Source organism: Leopardus geoffroyi, chromosome B3, assembly GCF_018350155.1.
Source record: "Leopardus geoffroyi isolate Oge1 chromosome B3, O.geoffroyi_Oge1_pat1.0, whole genome shotgun sequence".
Classification (NCBI taxonomy): domain Eukaryota; kingdom Metazoa; phylum Chordata; class Mammalia; order Carnivora; family Felidae; genus Leopardus; species Leopardus geoffroyi.
The window spans coordinates 54,001,574-54,020,478 of NC_059337.1; the positions used below are offsets into that span (position 1 = coordinate 54,001,574).

The 18,905-nt window shown below is 42.0% G+C and overlaps 1 protein-coding gene across 1 annotated transcript in view; it reads right to left on the reverse strand.

Moving 5' to 3' along the window:
- Nucleotides 1-983: 983 nt before the first annotated feature.
- The window catches only part of SLC27A2 (solute carrier family 27 member 2), a 44,512-nt gene continuing 26,590 nt past the window's right edge, over nt 984-18,905 (reverse strand). Inside the window, exons 5-10 of the mRNA XM_045449774.1 lie at nt 14,487-14,681; nt 10,618-10,708; nt 8,518-8,716; nt 6,919-7,016; nt 2,640-2,770; nt 984-1,444 (exon numbers count right to left, since the gene is read on the reverse strand). Coding sequence (XP_045305730.1) covers nt 1,268-1,444; nt 2,640-2,770; nt 6,919-7,016; nt 8,518-8,716; nt 10,618-10,708; nt 14,487-14,681 — 891 coding nt within the window. The 3' untranslated portion in view covers nt 984-1,267. The remainder of the gene's footprint in view (nt 1,445-2,639; nt 2,771-6,918; nt 7,017-8,517; nt 8,717-10,617; nt 10,709-14,486; nt 14,682-18,905) is intronic.

Here is an 18,905-nt window from a genome sequence, read left to right on the forward strand (position 1 = left end):
TAAACTTGGATTATACTTCCTTGACATGGACTTAGTGACCATGACATTCCTGTTTCCTAGGAAAAACTCTAGTAAACATGTCTTGATTGCTGCTACTAAGGACCTATTCCTGAAACTGTAGCTAACACATGCAGAGGTTAAGGAGTTCTGTTGAGGAAGGGAGCCAGCTGAGTGTAAGGAGAAACAGCCTGTCTGAAGGAGCTCCTTGAAGTTCCCAAACCCACCTGCATCATGTCAAAGGGCCCTGGGTCCTTAAATAAACAGGCTGTTTGATAGGAGACTGGGTGTGGAGTGAAACCAGCTCAGGTTTGAGGAGTATATGGGACTGGGGGTACTCACTGGAGATCTGGGACTTATCTGGTCCACACATCCATTTTGTTGGGTGCGTGGAAGTCTTATAAAATTTGAAACTTCACAAATTTAAAAGACTGGGAGATTCACATGAATATCTGGGTTTCTGTTTTCTAAATAATCAGATCTTGGAAGTACCTAAACTGTATTCCCACATGACAATAATCAGCCAACTGAAGCTAAGTAGTACCCTCACGTTTGCCACATTCATTTGTGACCTGTTTCTCTAGTCCACATTACTCATGTGATTCCTGAAGACACTCGAGCCTATAAGCCTTGATGGAGTTAAAAAATACCTACTGACACCTTCTATATATAGAATTCTGATGCTGTTGACTTAGGCTCCTTCAAAAACTATAGTTGGCATTCTCACCTGCTGGACAACGCAATTTGTAGACAGTGGCCAAGATAGGAGGGGAAAGTTGGCTTCACAGTAGAGCTGGACTGTTCATTGGTGTTCATTGGAGTTCATTGGTGTTGCATCCCCCTCACCTTTCAATTTCTTGCCTTTTTTTTTTTTTAAACCTAGGATGCCATTATCATTATGAGTAGGACACCTATGAAAAGATGCCAATGAGGCTCTTAGGCTCAGGATTTGCATTTAAAGTCAGGAAAGAGACAATGCCATCTCATATGTTAGCATTCATCTATTTTATTACATATTTAAAAAATAATGCACCCTCTAACAAGCTTAGTCTGCAAATACAAACAGTAGGTGCAAACTGAAAACTAATCATCTCTAAATATTTTCGCGTGCAACGGCTCAGGTATAATTTTTAAAAGTCTCCCATTATTGGAATGCATAAAAAATGACATGTTACAATCTTCAATCAAATTAAGGTTGGATTATATCAAGTGGTTGCACTAGGTCCTTTTAATTTCTTTCTGGAAATATGAGTTATCCTCCTAGGAATATTCAGAGTTTCAGAGTTTTATCATTTATGGCATTGTAAATCTCCTCAGTCATAGACACATACATTTCTGCTTTGTCATCCAAGAAATATAAGGCATCTTTGATGACTGCAGGATTAAAGCCCTCCTCCATGAGGGTCACTTTGCGGTGTTTAAAAGTTCCAGTGATCTCAATGGTGTCCTGGAAAACATCAAACAATCCACACTGTTGCAGTGTTTTGTGAACAGATTAGGGTTCGGGCAAACGGCAGAGGGTGGGGTGTATGGTAGCTCTGGCTCCTGAGAGAGGTTGGGGAAGCTAGTTCAATACCTCCTGTTTACAGAAGCTCCACTAGGGGGCCCTTTGTGCAGGTAGCTTTTCATTCCTCTGAGGCTTTAAGATCACCTGTGAGGAGGGAGGGGCCGTGGAGGGTGAAATGCAGAGCAGAGCAGGGGTGCCTAGGTGGCTTAGTCGGTTAAGTGTCCGACTCTTGATTTTGGCTCGGATCATCATCTCATGGTTCATGAGTTTGAGCCCCACATCTGGCTTTGCACTGCAGGCATGGAGCCTGCTTGGGATTCTCTCCCTCTACCCCTCCCCTGCAGGGCAGTCTGTTGCTTAGTGAGCTTCCGGTTTTACTAAAATATCCTGATTTAGGGTGGGGTGGGGTTAGGGATCATCTACACACAGACCGCTCTATTTTCTCAGCCTGTTTGTCCACTAGGCTGAAGCTTTTTTCCTTCAATTGATAGATGATGGATGATCTGAGCGTATTTCAATTTTCACGTCTCTCCACCATCTCATTATAAATGTCCATGCTTTATGAACATCAACAGAAATAACATACAACTTCCACAAGAGCTGGTAGCCTAACATTTCTTTCCTCAAGTCTTCAGCTACAGAATCATATTGCTCAGAGTCCAAAAGTGAGAGAATGTTAGGCTAACATGGATTAATGTTTGCGAAAAAACACATCCCTCTAGTGATGTGGGACACCTAGTGGTGATAGTTAAACATTTGACAGCTCCAACTGGCTAATGCTTCCCAACTAAGTTTCACACGGTAGGAAGGTGTAGAGCTTCAGTGGATTTTTCCATCCTTTAAAACTGGAAACATTTTAAGTATCTGTCATACTTCATCAAACCATAGACTTTGTGAATTATTTGCTAATACTGCTGCTGAATGACCTGGTTTGTCATTTTAGGGAAAAGGGGATCAGGATTTGGCTTCTGCTAGCTCTATTTTCTGATACTTCTGCTTCCTTGTGGAGCTTCCTGGCAAGGGTAGTGACAATCTGGCCAATATGGTCACCGTGGTAGAAGGGAGTTGTTCCCTACGACGCAGCGGTCTCCAAGAGAGAGAGAATAATTGAACTCAACAACAAGAAGTCTCTCACCTGTATTCTTAGAAACCGGGGCCTTGCATAACTGGGCAGGTAATCGACAACATGGTTAAAGAGTTTTTTTCCATCAAATTCCTGGTTTTCCTTCATTTTGATAGAGGCCATGCCAATTCGACCCTCATGACCTAGAAATAAAGAGAAAAAATTAGACGTGTTATACTATTTATGATGTTTTCCTAGTTCAAAGTGGGCTGAGAACATTGACATGGGTTTCTTTTGGATAGTCGGAATTTTTATTTCAGGTATACGTGGAAGTTATTCTAAAGTGACTATAACAACAATAACAAGAGCTATACGCTGATTAAATCTTCATTATATGCCAGACCCTATACTAAGTGTGTTTTATGGACTATTTCATTCAACCCTCACAACAACCTTCCGAAAAGGTATAAATATGATCTCCATTTTACAGATGAAAGTACTAAGGCTTAAAGATATAGTACGAGACTTGTTCAAGTTCACACAGCAAACAATAGACAAAGTCAGAAACCAGATTGAGGCAATCAACGGTCATCCTTCTCAGCAGCCTAAATGAAAACACCAGAGTAGAAAATAGGCCCTACTGGTGGCTGAGGGAATTTTTTTTTTTTGGACTCCAGTGAGAAGTCCTTGTTCCACTGTCATGAACAATTGAGCTCAGGTTGTTCTTTAGGGTGTTGTGTCAGGTCTGTTGTGCATCCAGACACAAATACCACCTTTGAGATTTTGCCTTTCTGCATTTCAGAGAAGCTGGGGGTCAGGAGGGTGATGGGAGGTGCAAAGGCAAGCGGCTGTGGGCCCTCCCATTGATGAGCTATATTCCCCAAGGCTGTGGCTCCACAGAGACGAGGATCCAGCAGCTCCTTCCTGTCTGGGCAGCAAGGTAAGTGGGGAGGAGTTAAGCACAATGACTACACTGTTTTCTTGTAAAGACAGCAATAATTAGGTATTAATACATCTTTTGCCTGATCCACCAGACTGGGTGGGAGTTGAGATCCATTGAGATCCACTTCGCTGAACTACCTAACTGTAATCAGAGAGGGGAAGGGGCTGCCTTGTGCCCTTTGCCACCTGGGCCGCAGCTTTTGAAACCTCTCCCATGGTGATTGTGTTTACCTGTGGCTCCAAAGAAGGCGTGAAACAAGAGGAAACATTAAGAGAAAGGAAATGCACGCCTCTACAATTTGCCTCATACCTGAAGGAGGGAGACAGGGCACAGGACCCTCTTTCTCTAGGGGTCCCTGGTAGTTTGCTCAAAAGCAACCATCTTAGGAATCTCAAATGTGTCCAATAAGCTTCTTTCCCAATCAAGGCAGAGGCTGATGCAACAGAAATCTTCAGCACTGACTGGCTCCTTGCCTCTTGCTCTGACAGAGACAATGCCCAACTGAGACGAATAGGCCTATTGAGTCTCAGATCTCTGCCCCAGTTCCCAGGGGTTGGTTTGGGGCTAGTTTAGCTCCAGGGGGGAGGTTCCAGTTTACAACTGTTCTGGCCAGAGTTTCTCTAGCGCTGCACTGTCCAGTATGGTAGCCACTGGTTTCATTTGGCTATCAAAATTAATTCTAATAACACAAACTAAAAAAAAATTCAATTCCTCAGTTGTACTAGCCACAATTTCAAGTCCTTAATAGCCATGTAGTGGTTATTGGCTACCATAGTGGATAGTGCATAGAACATTTGCATCACTGCAGAAAGTTCTGTTGAGAACAAAAAGTTCTAGAGAGTAGTTGGGAAGTTCTGGTGTGACATCTGATAACAGTCAACTGGGCTTACACTTTGGTGTACCTTCCTGGTCCAAAGCTGAGATCTGTGAAGGCCTTGCTGAGCCCTTTGATACTGAAATTCACCCTGGTAGATTGCCTTGTAGATAGACCTGCCACATTCCTGGGCTGCAGCAAGGCTGGCCATGTGCCTGTCAGGCCAGCCAGCAGCTGGCATGGCATCGAGAATCACAGAATCTAAAAGCTGAGAGACACTTCTCAGTTTATCTTTAATATTTTTTTTTCCATCTTATTTATTTGAGATAGAGAGAGATCGAGCAAGCAGGGGAGGGGCAGAGGGAGAGAGAGAGACTCTCAAGCAGGCTCCATGCTCAGTGCAGACCCTGACTCGGGGCTCCATCCCAGGACCCTGAGATCACGAGCTGAGCCAAAATCCAGAGTTGGATGCTCAACTGACTGAGCCACCAAGGTGCCCCTATGTCTAATATTTCAATGCAGCAAGAATTCTCACAGGATCTTGAGTGGACATCCAGCCTCTCTACACGCCCCAGCTGGTGGGCCATTCCCCACCTCAGGAGATAGACTTTTGTGTTGTTAATCTCTCTGGTTATAGGAGACATCTCAGGCTAAAATTTGTTCCCTGGTCATTTCAATCCCTTGGCTCTCGTGCTGCTCGCTGTGGGTATGGCAAGCACACCTGCTCCTTGTTCTACTTTGACTGCCTTCCAACCATGTGAAAACCATTAATCTCCTTTTTGTTCTAGATCGGTAACTCCCAAACCTTACTGGTTGTTAGAGTCACCTGGGGACTAAAAGAAGACATGAAGTGTCTGAGTCCCAAACCCCAGAGGTTCTGATCCATTAGATCTAGGCTTTAAACACTCTCCCAGACTGAATCACTGTACTCTACACCTGAGACTAATATTGCACTGCAGGTTAATTAATTTGAATTTCAATAACTTAAAAAAAAATGAAAGTTTCCCAGATGATCCTGATGATTGGTCAGACGAGGCTTCAGTGCTTCTCAAAATTTAGTATCTTCTAAAAATTTGTGGTAACACACACATAGCATAAAATTCATCATCTTAACCATTTTAATGTGCCCAATTCAGTGGTATTTGATACATTCACAATGTTGTGTAACTATCACCATTATCTAGTTCTAGAACATTTTCATCACCCCCAAGTCAAACTTCATTGCTTTTAAGAATCACTGGATGGCTTGTTAAAACACAGGTCCCTGGGCCCCACCCCAGAGAACCTGATTCAGTAAGGGTTGGGGTTGGCCTGAGAAATCATGTTGTTTCACAAGCTCCCCAGTGGTGCTGGGCCAGGGGCCCCACTCTGAAGAGCAGTGGACTCGATCCTTCCAATCCATTCCCCCAGATTCTCTCACCTTCTCATACACATTCTTTTGTGTTGCTACCTAAATCCAGCATTTAGAGGTGCACACAACACGCCAGGTGGGGTCTGTGAGAGCCCAGCGCAGCGTGATGACTGACAACCTTGCCACGGGCTCTCGTGTTAATTCAGCCCACGTTCCAACATGAGCAGCGTGCACTCAGGTCACGCTCTGTGACCTGAGATGTGGCTGCACTTCCTATCATATCATTGTCGTTGTGCTGGAGAGGAACAGGGAAGAGAAAATCTCAAATATTCTTAAAAAAAAAAAAAAAAAGACAGCACAAAGTTATGTGAAACCACCACAGCTTAGGAAAGAGAGACTCTTGGATTTATATTTTGAATATAGGTGAGAATCCCAAATACTGAGTTCTGGGGGAATACTAATATCCCTAGCACCTTAGAGTTGGACAGTGACTTGGAAGTTTTAATCCTCTCTCATCTATGTAATTAAAACGATTTCTTCCAATGACAGCACTCATGTATACGTCTGGTAGGTGTATGTTTAGTGTTTACATAATTGAAGCGAATGAGTTCTCTTAACAATCTCAACGTCAGGGCTGATATTACCCCTAATTTTAGTGATTTGTCTGAAGTCAAACAGCCCCAGGTACTGGAGCCAGGGACCCAAAGTCAGACCTCAGCTCTCCCCACTCTGCTGGCAGAGGCAGATCTGCAGATGAAGGCTTGGTGACACCACTCTGTGTGATGATTCTGAAACTCACTGGGGTGAGCTGAGGTCAAGGATCTGTTTTAAAAGAAGTCTGGACAAAGGCAGCTCCTTTTCAGTTTTTTCTCCTAGCAAATATACTTGCTGTTACTTGTGATACTCGGTTCCGAGGCCAAGATACCATTTCCCAGCTATCAAGCCTGACACGTCTTTTCTCGAGGCATGACAAATGTAGCATGGGACCCTGCATCTTGCAGAGATCTGGCTTGCCTGAGAGCCCAAGAACAGCTGGGGAGCTGAGCCACAGAGGAAGGCCAAGTTCAGATGTGCTGAGTTGGCTGATTTATAATGGAATATAAACCAGACATCAGCCCCTTACTCCCAGGTGGCTGAAAGAGACTGGTTCTCCAGCAGGGAGGCAAAAGTGATGACAAACTTTGCCATGGGGTTAAAATGATGTTCAGTTACTGTATAGGTTTACACAGAGACTTATGTGTACCTGGCACAGACACTCCATAAACGGTTACTTCCTGGACAAAATCAACCAGTCCTACGATATCAGCTACTTCAGTGGTGGCCACATTTTCCCCTTTCCAGCTGGAAGAAAAGGCAAGGTTAGCAGAGGTTACTGGTGGTCCCTGGCCCACGGTTCCATGGCAGAGCACGCATCTCTTCTAGGCCCTGCAAGGTGTCTGCATTTGTTTTCCCATCTCTGCTCTCAAATCTCCTGGGACTTAGTCACAGGAGAGGCATTCTGCTTGAGAAACAAAAGACAAAGGCATAGACAAAGGCATTGAAATAATAAAATGTGGAATTCCAATCTCACCACATGAAACACGATACAAAGAATGTTCTAATGTTGAAATACAGGTTTGGCCTAAGAAAGGTACTGGAAATCAAGAACAAATCTCAGTAACTTTTTGTTGTGTTTAGGTCTCCCACTTTTCTCACTCACTAACTTTGGTTGGTTTCATACCTGTATTTCAGGGTCTCATGGCAATGAGAAAGCTTTGAGTAGCAAATAAAATACCATGCTTTATTTACAGGGAGATTATAACGTTAGTGCCCAACCTATACTCGTCTACTTAATAAGGCTTTAAAATTTGTCTACATTTAAAAATTCTTTAGATCTCCTGGAAGTATCTTTTTAGTAACATGAAGGTTGCATAAAATCATGGTATGGATCCTGAGTCATGGAATACTCCAAAGACGGAAGGAACACTCTGGATCATTGGGACCTTCATTTCATGGGTGAAAAAGGTTACCAGCCTTGACAGCACAGCTGGCCAGGAGTAGGGGTGAGCCTAGGAGCTCAGGTCTCCTCATTTGTATTCTTGCTCTGCCTACTACAGCCAGACAACTTCCATCCCTTCCGCATGCATTCACGCAAAAGTATTTATGTGTGTCAAGCACTGTGCTAGGTGCTGGGGAGTGAACCAGCAGACACAAGGCCTGGCCTCAGGGAGCTTGCACAGGAGGGAAGTTGATTAAACCAAAGTGTCATGAGAGGACCATGAGAGAAGCTGGAGGACCATGCTGTTGTTGGGAATTAGTTTCATGGTCTTATTATAATGACTTTCAAATTTCATGGTGCTGACTTGGGTTTCTGTGGGAATGGTTAGGGATGGAGAGTGGGAGGGAGGTGAATAGTGGATTTCAGAACCTCTCACTTCCTCTTCGGCTAGATCAGCTCCGTATTAGCTTGCATTTGATTTTATCTGAAGAAAAGCCCCACGACTGGAAATAGTGTGAAACCCTGGGCTATCCTAGGGGTGACTGGTAACAACTGAGGATAAATGAGAGAAACTGGATACACTGTTAGTTAGGCTCCAAAAATCAGGCACAGGTTTTCTGCCTATTTCTCAACTGGTGTTGCTCAACCAACTTATCTGTGCATTGCAGGAGTGACACTTGTAGGAAGAGTGACACTTCCTGTGGTTTGCTCCTTATTTTCTGGGAATATAGAAGTTTGGATGGACATGCCAAAGAGATAGAGGGAAATGGGGCACTGCAGCCAAAGTGGAATGCAGTTCCAATTTAGGAGTAAGCCAAATTGTGCATGTGTTTGTTTTTGACTCAATAACTCAAAGAAACCAACCGGAAAGTATCTCCAACTCTGTCATGAAAGTAGATGAAATTTTCATGGTCAATCACTAAGAGATCTCCACTATTGAAATAGAGGTCTCCTTTCTTAAAGACATCTCTCAGTTTTTTCTTCTCCGTCTGAGCACTTCCTCCAGCGTAGCCACTAAAGGGTGTGAGTTGTGTGATTCTGCAAATAAGGAGTCCAACTTCACCTAAGGCAGAAGAAAGTAAATTGTTATTTTATGTGATAGCAGTAGGCAAATTTTATTACTAACATTCTCATAAAACTGTTGCCATACACTCAAAAATGGACATCTTAAAACATGGCCCCTAAATGGACAAATACCATTTTTTAACCTTACAGAGGCTAGTACTAAACCTATCTTCAACAATGAAAAAATTAAAGACTTTCTTTGTAATTAAAATACACTCAGAAAAATGTAATGCAATGTTATTCAAGTTGCATTTTCAGTTACCCCTCTCCCCTCCTCCTTTTTTTAAAGTAGGCTCCACACTCAGTGTGGAATTCATGACATTGAGATCAAGACCTGACCTGTGATCAAGAGTCGACTGAGCCTCCCAGGTACCCCTTCAGTTACCTTTATTATAAATCATTTATAAAGCTGATAAAACATTGATTTCATTTTCTATGTATGGTAGCAACATTTACATGCTTATCATTTCAATAATTTGCATATATTAGTAGGAATCAGTTTCTGAACTTACAAATGGAAGATATTTTCTCCTTTACCTCAATCTTTAATTTTCCACAACCTAAGACAACTCACAAGTGAGATATCCCCATCATCCCATCTTAATTTTATAGCATTTCCAAGACACAAACTTATAAAATTCTCTTTCAATCTGTTTTGATTGACTATATGCATAGATTTTCCAAATACTAGATCTTGAACTTCCATATATATTTGTTAGTAAAGTTGATATTAAATTCTCTGAAAAGCAACTGTGTTCAAAATAATTTTTATCCCACTTTACAGAAAATATGTTTATCCCTCATCTAAGCCTAAATCCTGCCAGTGGACATTGCTCCAGTTAGTAAATTAGCCCTGGGCTGAAATTAGCATATAAGGTTTTTTTCCAAACTACTCCCAGATTTTAAAATTTGTGATAGGGGTGCCTGGGTGGCTCAGTTGGTTAAGTGTCTGACTCTTGATTTCAGCTCAGGTCATGATCCCAGGCTCGTGGGATCGAGCCCCGTGTCATGGGATTGAGCCCCGCGTTGGGGCAGAGCCTGTTTGGGATTCTCTCTCTCTCTCTCTCTCTCTCCCCTCCCTTGCTTGCACTCCTCTCCCTCCCAAATAAATAAACTTAAAAAAAAGATAAAAAAATGAACAGGGAGTTTTGAAACAGGTAGGGTATGTCTGAATTCAGATATATGGTAGAGTGGGAGCAACAGAGGTCATGAGAATTTTCAGTTAGCAACTTTGCATTTTTTACTCCTGGAGAGAAATGTTAAAAAATTGCCCAGCTTTGGAGCAAAATAACACAATGATAAGAAGTGGTGAATGCTAAAGAACAAAAACCAAAGAAACCAAAAAACCGAACTAACCAAACAAAACTGTTGCCATACAATCCATTGGCAACAAGCTAGCTGAAGGAAGTGTCACTATCCATGCACGTGCACGTGTATGTCCATATACATCCTATACATACATATAGACCATACACACAAAGTACAGTATCCCATGTGGCCACACACTTGTAATTCTAAAAATGCTAGTATTTTATGGAATAATGATTTACACACATACTTGGACAAATGCACAGTAGTCTAAGCTTGAAGGTAGACCTTGTAAAGCTAACTATAGCTTTGCAACCATGATTACATATCCCTTTCCTCAAAACACTTACCTCATAATTAAGAAGTTAAGCTAGGTTTCAAAGTATAATTATGTTACATGTAGTGGTAAATTAGTATCTTTTGGAATTTCTGTAACTATTTCTGAGGGTACTTAAAATAAACCTCTTTTATCCCCCCACTCTAAAAAATTTTTTACCACATATTCATTTTAGCATTGATATGCTAGTTCTTAACAGTTACTTGATCAAGTTAAGAAAGGGCACAGGTTAGCTGAGCAAAAATCTACTGTACCTTTGGGAACTCGGATGCAATATCCATTTCCATCTCGGACAGGTTCATCTTTCTCCACATCATATTTAATCAGCTCATAAGTTATGACTTTCTAGCAAAATTAACACATATCATTTTAAATACAAATTCCTTCACATTTTTTCCTTTTTATTGTGGTACAGCATACGTGAAGTACAAAAAGTACATTATCTTTAGTGTCCAGCTTGATAAAATTACATATGGACACATCCATGTAACTACCACCCAGACCAAGAAATAAAACATTTCCAGTACTGCAAAAACTTTCCCTTTGCCCCCTTTCTTTCGAGGTAAACACTATTCTGACTTACCACCATCAATTAGTCTTAAAAAAATTTTTTTTTAATGTGTATTTATTTTGAGAGAAAGAGAGATAGAAAGTGAGTAGGGGAGGGGTAGAGAGCTGTCAACACAGAGCCAGACATGGGGCTTGAACTCATGAACTGCGAGATCATGACCTGAGCCAAAGTCAGATGCTTAACTGACTGAGCCATCCAGTGCTCCACCATCAATTAGTCTTACACTTGAAATAAATGAAATAAGAAATGAAATATATGCCTTTGTGCTGCTGCTTTCACTGAACATGATATCTGTTACTCATCTAGCCATGTTAATGTTTTTTTTCAGTGGTTTATTTTTTATTGCCATGGAATTTTCCTTGCAGGAATATGCCATGATTGATCTATCCTTCTGTTAACTGGCATCTGGACTGTTTCTAGTTTTAGACTATTAAAAATGATGCTGTTATGAACACTCTCAATACATGTGTTTTGGTGAACATATCACAATGGATTTTAAAAATCCTGTATGCCGCTGTTAGATGATTCATGTTTCCATCTGTTCTCCAATATATTTAAGGTTCAATGGTATAATTATTTCATGCCTATGGCTATAAAATTATTAACACTCTATTATATTTTACATATACATATTTTACATATTTCAATGGCATAAGAATTTAAATGTATGTAGTGCAGTAAGAGTAATCAGTATATTATTTTCTCAACTCTGCTAATACTCTCTACTATTACTTTCCCCACTAAATATGACAGGATTTAGAAGTAATGATTAGCCATGATTATTGTGTCCATTTCAAATTTTATATTTAATAGTAGCAAATAACCATTACAAGGCAAGTAGCATTCATAGTCAACAAATGGAGGGCTTGTTTATTTGCAAGAGTATAAAAAATTTAGGGCTGGTAACCAATGTTTCTTTCCACATAAGTTGCAGGGGCATCTTCTTCCCTTTGTGCTTCAGTTAAAAAATAACTCCTTGTTTTTGTTTTGTTTTGTTTTGCTTTTATTTTTTGAGAGAGAGAGAGAGAGCGCAAGCCAGGGAGAAGGGCAGAGGGAGAGACAGAGAGAGAGAGAGAGAGAATCTTAAGCAGGCTCCATCCTCATCACAGAGCCTGAGGTGGGGCTCAATCCCATGACCCTGGGATCATAACCTGAGCCAAAATCAAGAGCTGGGTGGGTGCTCAATCAACTGAGACACCCAGGCACCCCTCTTCTTGTTTTAAGCAGAAAAACTGACAATAAAACATGGCAGTCCATGGATGAGGAGCAAAGAAATATATATATATATATGTACATACATATATATATATATATATATATTTTTATTTATTTTTTTTTTTTTTTGGGAAGAACTATTAATACGTAGCACTGACTTCTAAGGTCCTTAGGTTTGGTTTAAAACAAAAGTTTCCTTGAAACTCATCTTCTTGAGGGTCAATAGTAACAACATAGATACCTTGCACCATGTCTCAACTCAACTTTCTGCCCTTTCTTGTTCTGAACTACATTAGACTTGGGTCTCCAGCGTCTGGGCTTGGTACAAGTAGAACTGAAGCTAACTAGAAAAGACTGACTTTATCAGCAGTGGTTCCAGTGGGGAGTAGAAATTGATTCTTAGTCTGTAGCAGCACTGCCCAGTAGAGTTTCTGTGATGATGGAAATGTTCTACATCTGTACTGCTCAACATGGTAGTCACTAAACACAGGTGGCTACTGAGCACTTGAAACATGGCTAGTGTGTGTGAAGAACTGAATTGAAAATTCCATTTACATAATTTAAATTTAAGTGGCCACACATAGCTAGTGGCTGCTGCACCGTATGGTACAGATGTGGAGGGCAGTGGAGGGACCTGCGTGGCACAGGTGTGGCTGTCAATGTCAGAGAGGTTCCCCAGGCTTGAGAATGCCTTGTGATAAGGCCCGGATGTGAGGAACAGGATGATAATATCACTACAGCTAACAATTATTCAAAACTTTATATGACAGGCCTTGGGCTATGTCCTCTAAGAATTTTTTTCAGAGGTTATTTAATTTAATTCTTTCAATAACCTTTTCCCCTTATACTAAATACTGAGTTTGGGCCAGGCACTAGGCCCTACATTTTCTCTTTTTTATTTCTGTTTTCCAAACAATGAAATTGAGGCCTAAGGAACATAAATGACTCGCCCAAGGTCACTCAGGATGCAAGGTGCTGAAATTTTATCTCTTGGGGCAGCTCTCTCATGCACATGCATTGCTATCTTTTGTACTCTGCCCATCAGTCCCTGGGGACACATTGCCTGGGAGCTCTGGTGTATCTGTTCACAGCCAGCTGGGCAGGAAGGGCCGCCAGAGGTGTAATGACAACAGCGATGGCTCACGCATGTGGAGGCTCAGCATCTGCTGAATGTTGCTGGAATTCTGAAAAAAGAGGGGGTCACCTGGAAGACTTCTCAAAAGCAAAAAAAAAAAAAAAAAAAATGCAAAGAGACTGGCTAGAGACCCTAGGCCAGAAGTGACTGTGAGGGAAGAGAGACTGCCATGTAGCTGGCTTACATATAAGAGATAACCGGTGGAGTTTGCAGGCAAATACAAATGTTCGTAAGATCCTAGAACTGGAGTGCATTCCAGTTCTCTCGAAGGTCTACACAGCAGTTCCTCAGCCCTGGCTTTTGGAAAACACTGATGCCTGGGCCCTGCCTCAGAACTACTAAATCCAAAGCTCAGAGGGTGACACCCTGCACCTGCATACATGAAAAACTCCCCAGGTAACTGTGATTTCACAGTGTGTGGTAAACTTATGGAACTGGCAACCTTCTGGAGTTTGGTCACATACATGTATAAATGGCATCAGGAAGACTTCACATAAGTTGCAGATAGCAAAAGTGTAATAGGTTGTTATTAAGAGAAATTAAGATTTTTAGGGACGCCTGGGTGGCTCAGTCAGTTAAGTGTCCAGCTCTTGACTTCGGCTCAGGTCACAATCTCCTCGTTCATGAGTTTGAGCCCCACATCGGGCTCTGCGCTCACAGCACGCAAATCCTGCTTGAGATTCTCTCTCTCCCTCTCTCTTTGTCCCTCCCCCACTCATGTGCCCTGTTTCTCTCTCTCTCACAATGAAAGGATAAACTGAAAAAATTTTTTGAAAAAAAAAGAGAAATTAAGATTTTAAAATTAAAGGGTCCTGTCACTTTGTGCTCACTGTCATAGAGAAGGAGCAAATCCTCTCTCTTGGTTACATGGATTGGCCATGGCTCTGATGCAGTAAGAAATAACGTCATCATGACATCTCTTAAGACGTGTCTGCATTGGGGCACCTAGGTGGCTCAGTCAGTTAAGTGTCCAGCTCTTGGTTTCAGCTCATGTCATGATCTCATGATTTCGTGAGCTTAAGTGCTTTATTGGGCTCTGTGCTGGCAGGGCTGAGCCTGCTTGGGATTCTCTCTCTCCCTCTCTCTGCCCCTCCCCACTCATGCTGTCTCTGTCTCTCTCAAAATAAATAAATAAACTTAAAAAAAAAGTCTCTTCATTCTGAAAACTGGCTACATATACTCTCATATTTCAGTGTACTTACTTTCTGTAGGTAGTTTACTCTCCCAACAGCACCAATTTTTCTCGTATAATTGATAAAGCCAATATTGCCTTCAGTGGAAGCGTAGAACTCATAAATGCTAATGTCCCCAAATCTCCTGATGAATTCCCTCCACACATCTCCTCGCAAGCCATTTCCCACTGCCATTCTCACTTTATGGACACGATCATTTGGTTTCTGTGGTAGGAGGAGGAGAGACCAAATTGAAACCTCTCTGAAGCCCATACTTATACACTAGTGATTGCCTTCATGTTTCTACATATTCATGTTGGTTAGGAATTCACCTTTGTGCACATCTTTTCTGTTACTCACACACATAACACCTCCTCCCCGCCAACACATGCAGTTTAAGCCGCCGGCTGGAACTCTGACTTAATAACCAGAAGAATTGGCTTTTTTCATTTTGATTTTTAAGAGGCAAGGTGAGATAATTTGATAGAACTAAGTAATGTCAACATTTAATTCACATCCAATCTGAAGCTAGAACAGTGTGCTGACTGTTTTCTTGATGGGGCTGGTGAATCTCAGTGAACTGTCAGAAAGGAGGAAAGATCTATCGAAGACTGACAATCTGAAGCACAATGTTCACGTGGTGAAGAAGAAGAAAACCGGGAACACAGTGCAAGGAGAGAGGAATGGTTTTCCACAGAGTCATTACTGTGGGGGCCTCAGGGGGCTGGAGAGAAGACTTTTGATCATGCCCTCATTTCACAGATAGACCCAGAGGCAGGTATACAATGAAACTGTCCCAGTGGGATTGGGAAAGGGAAGAGAGAGAGGAAGCTGGCTCCCAGTTGCCTCAGGTGGCCTGGGAGGAATGTGCTTTGCTATAAACACAAATCACAAAGGAAAAGTTGTTTTGAGTGTAAGGAACTGAAAGGACAGCTTGTGTCCCCAAGAGGTGGAGTTAGGACCAGGCTGGTTTCTATGCAACCGTAATCATTTATGAGGCCCCTAAAAATATGTCCAAACAAGCCCAGAGTAACTTAAATGATGTTTTATATTAATAAGGCAATTTATGTCCTCTAGGAGATCAGAGTCTGGTGGTAGAGAAAGGTAAATAAGTATAATTTTAACTTGAAATTTCTGTAACTCTATGACCTTTAACAGAAAACAGAATGGAATGGGTAAGAGTGCTTGGTAACTAGGCTTCCCCTCTCACATCAAGTGTTAATTTCTTTGATCGGATTGCAATTTGCTTACAAGAGCAAATGTTCTGAAGAGCATTTCCTACATTATTTCCTAATTTGTGAAATCATTGTGAAGTTAGTTTGGAGTAAGAATTCCTCTTTGAAAAAGAACTGTTGGAATAGAGAGGCTGGTCGTTCTCTCATAGGGGGGAGGGCCTTGGGTGTAGCAGTTAAAAACCAAACCAAAACAAACCTTGGATTGATTTTCATGTGAGAGGAGGCAGTAGGTCAGGAGAGAAGTACAGATGGATTTCATTTCTGAGTAGCTCCTTGGTCAAAAGGCCTGACCTCCTTCAGAAGTCCTAACCAGAGAGGTGGACAGATCCTGGTCACTGGTAAAAACTGGGCCCTTGTGTGGCCTTTCTGAGGAGGAAATGTGTAGGGACCAGGGGTCTCGTGCTAGTAGTAGTTCTTAACCAGGGTGTTCAGGAGAGTTACCTGAGAAGCCTTCTGAACCTGCATGAACCTTAGACATTATGACTGAGTGGGAACCTATTGTCTTCATCAGCTCATGCACATGCAGTTGCATGCACATGCACATGAGTTCTAGGTCACTGAATCTATAGATCTTTCTCAATTTATGATGACATTACATCCCAATTAAGTCACCATCCATTAAAATATTATAAGTCAAAAATGCACTTAATTCACCTAACCTACCGAACATTATAGCTTAACCTAACATACCTTAAATGTGTTGGGAACACGTACATCAGCCTATAGAGCTGGGCAAAATTGTCTAACACAAAGCCTGTTTTATAATACGGTGTTGACTATCTCACGTAATTGATTGGATACTGTGAGAAACAGAATGGTTGTGTGGGTATCAGTTTTTCACCCTCGTGATCGTGTGGCTGCCGGGGGACTGAGGCTCACTGCGGCTGCCCAGTGCCACCAGAGAGTATCGTACCATATATTGCTAGACGGGAAAAGATCAAAATTCAAAACTCAACGTATGGCTTCTACGGAGTGCAGATCACTTTCACACCATTGTAAAGCCAAAAAATCATAGGTCAAACCATTATAAGTTGGGGACCATCTGTATTTCCTTCTATAACCACCAAGTAACTCTAAGCAGGGAGACCCTACGTCTAGTTTGTCGGGGCCAGTCCTGCTTATGCTGTTGTCCTGATGTGCTTATCAATGACATGCTTTCACTCTCAAGTGTCCCCATCTGGATGGTGAATTGCAGGGGCACTCTTCCAGAAGGCACTATTCCCAGTAAGAATTATCAGCTTTTCAGAGACCACCCTCACCCCCCCAACAGTGCTATCCCTCATTCCCCCTCTGGGAAGAAAACATCATAAAATATTTGAAGAATACTGACTGTGGCTTAAAAATCACCTCCAGACCTGGGGCTTACCTGCTCCCAGGCCTGTGTGAGAAGCTCCAAACTAGTATTCCAATGTGTAAACCCAAGACCTTGCTAATCCATATGCAGCCCGTAATCACCTTCCTAGTTCTGTTCCTTTCCTAATGGATGGTGAACATCTGTCTCCCCCGCTTGGACTGTTAACTCCTCTGAGGCCAAATACATCTCTATATCACCTGCACTGTGTTTTTCCTAAAGTGCAATAAAAGAAGGAATAACCTCTACCAGGAAGCCCTCAAGTTCCCTGTCTGACAGTTAATGGCTGGGACATCAGGACACCGGCAGGGCCTGGGGCACAGGGGAGCTGCAGGTGCCTGGGGTGCATGGGAAGCAGGCCAGCTTCACAGGTGCAGCTGTCACCTGTGGGTGGCAGTTAGCTGGGTTCAGAGTCACAGTACCAACAGCTCAGTTTTCATCATGACCTGAAGTATCTTATTACACAAGCAGGGGATTAAGTCTTTAAGCTGGAAGTGTTTGTGCACACGAAATGAAGGGCCCTGGAGCCTTCTGAGATGTCTGGTTCTCATCTAAGTTTTGCTCACCACTGGTTGAGGGTACCGGGTGTGACTCAAGTCTTCCCTTCCCACAGGAGAAGCAGTGTTTCCTTATCACCAAAGTTACTCCTCAAAGGAGCCGTATTTTAGGTCAAGGGTCACTGGCTCATTTTTTCTTTAACAAGGATCAAACCTTCGATTCCACTTCAGAGGTGAGGGGTCACATGCAAACACACCCTGGGGAGTTAAATCTACACCAGGATTTAATGACCGAAAGGTGAGAGGTCAGGGTGCCCAGAGAGGAATGGAAAGCACCAGGTAAATAGAGTAAACAGAAAACATTTATGGAGGGCTTTACTACTACGTGCCAGGTATTTGACCTTTATTGTCTTACTCATGTTTCTACAGAACCATACCGAAATGTGATAGGTAATAACAGTATTTGCCTCAATTATAATCGAGGAAGCAGAGCCTCAAAACGATTAAAATAATTTGCCAGAGATCACACAGGTAACAACACAGTTGCTCCAAGATTCAAATCCAAATCTATGTGACTTAGAGAGAAGTCTTTCCTTTCGTTAAAAAAAAAAAAAAAAAAAAAAAAAAAAGAGGGGCACACACGTGGTTTAACGTTCAACATACTGAAAGGCTTTTAAATGGAGAATGTCACCACCCTGCTTACCTGCCTCCATCCTTTGCATCTATTTTACTATCTGGACGCAGACACCTTCCATTTTTGTAGCTGCTTCCTCTTCTCTCCATTTTCTAAGTTAAATGTTTATTCTGCTATCTTTTGATTCATCACTGTTAGACATTATTTATTGATTTTCTATTGTGCTAGAGGAAGATGAAGCTCTCTATCATCCTCTCCAGTTTTTTCAATATCACAATTATTGGTTAAATCAATTTTCAGTGCTCACATTATTTTGCTCATAATACACTACTGATGAACCAAGGAATATGCCGTGATCAAATTCTTGAGCAAATTGTAATTTTTCCTAGAATTAACTGCCTCCTGCCCCATTGCTTCATGTTCTTAGTTTCGATTCATAGGTCTTTCTTCACCCCCCCCCCCCCCCCAACAGCCTCGAAATACAATGTTCTTTATGGTGAAATCCACCAGATGCTAGAATTTCCTTTTTCAGACCCTTATACTTCCTTTTAGCCTTCTGCCCCAGTCCGGACTGGTTACCTTCCAGGCCTGGGGATTCCCTTTGTCTCTCTTTCCTGGCTTCTGGCTCCTCAGCTTTCCTCACTCTCCTGTTTGCATGGAACACTTTCCCTAGTAACTTCCTAAAGGAGAGTGTAGAGGAGGTAATTTATTTTGAGACTTTGAAAGTCTGAA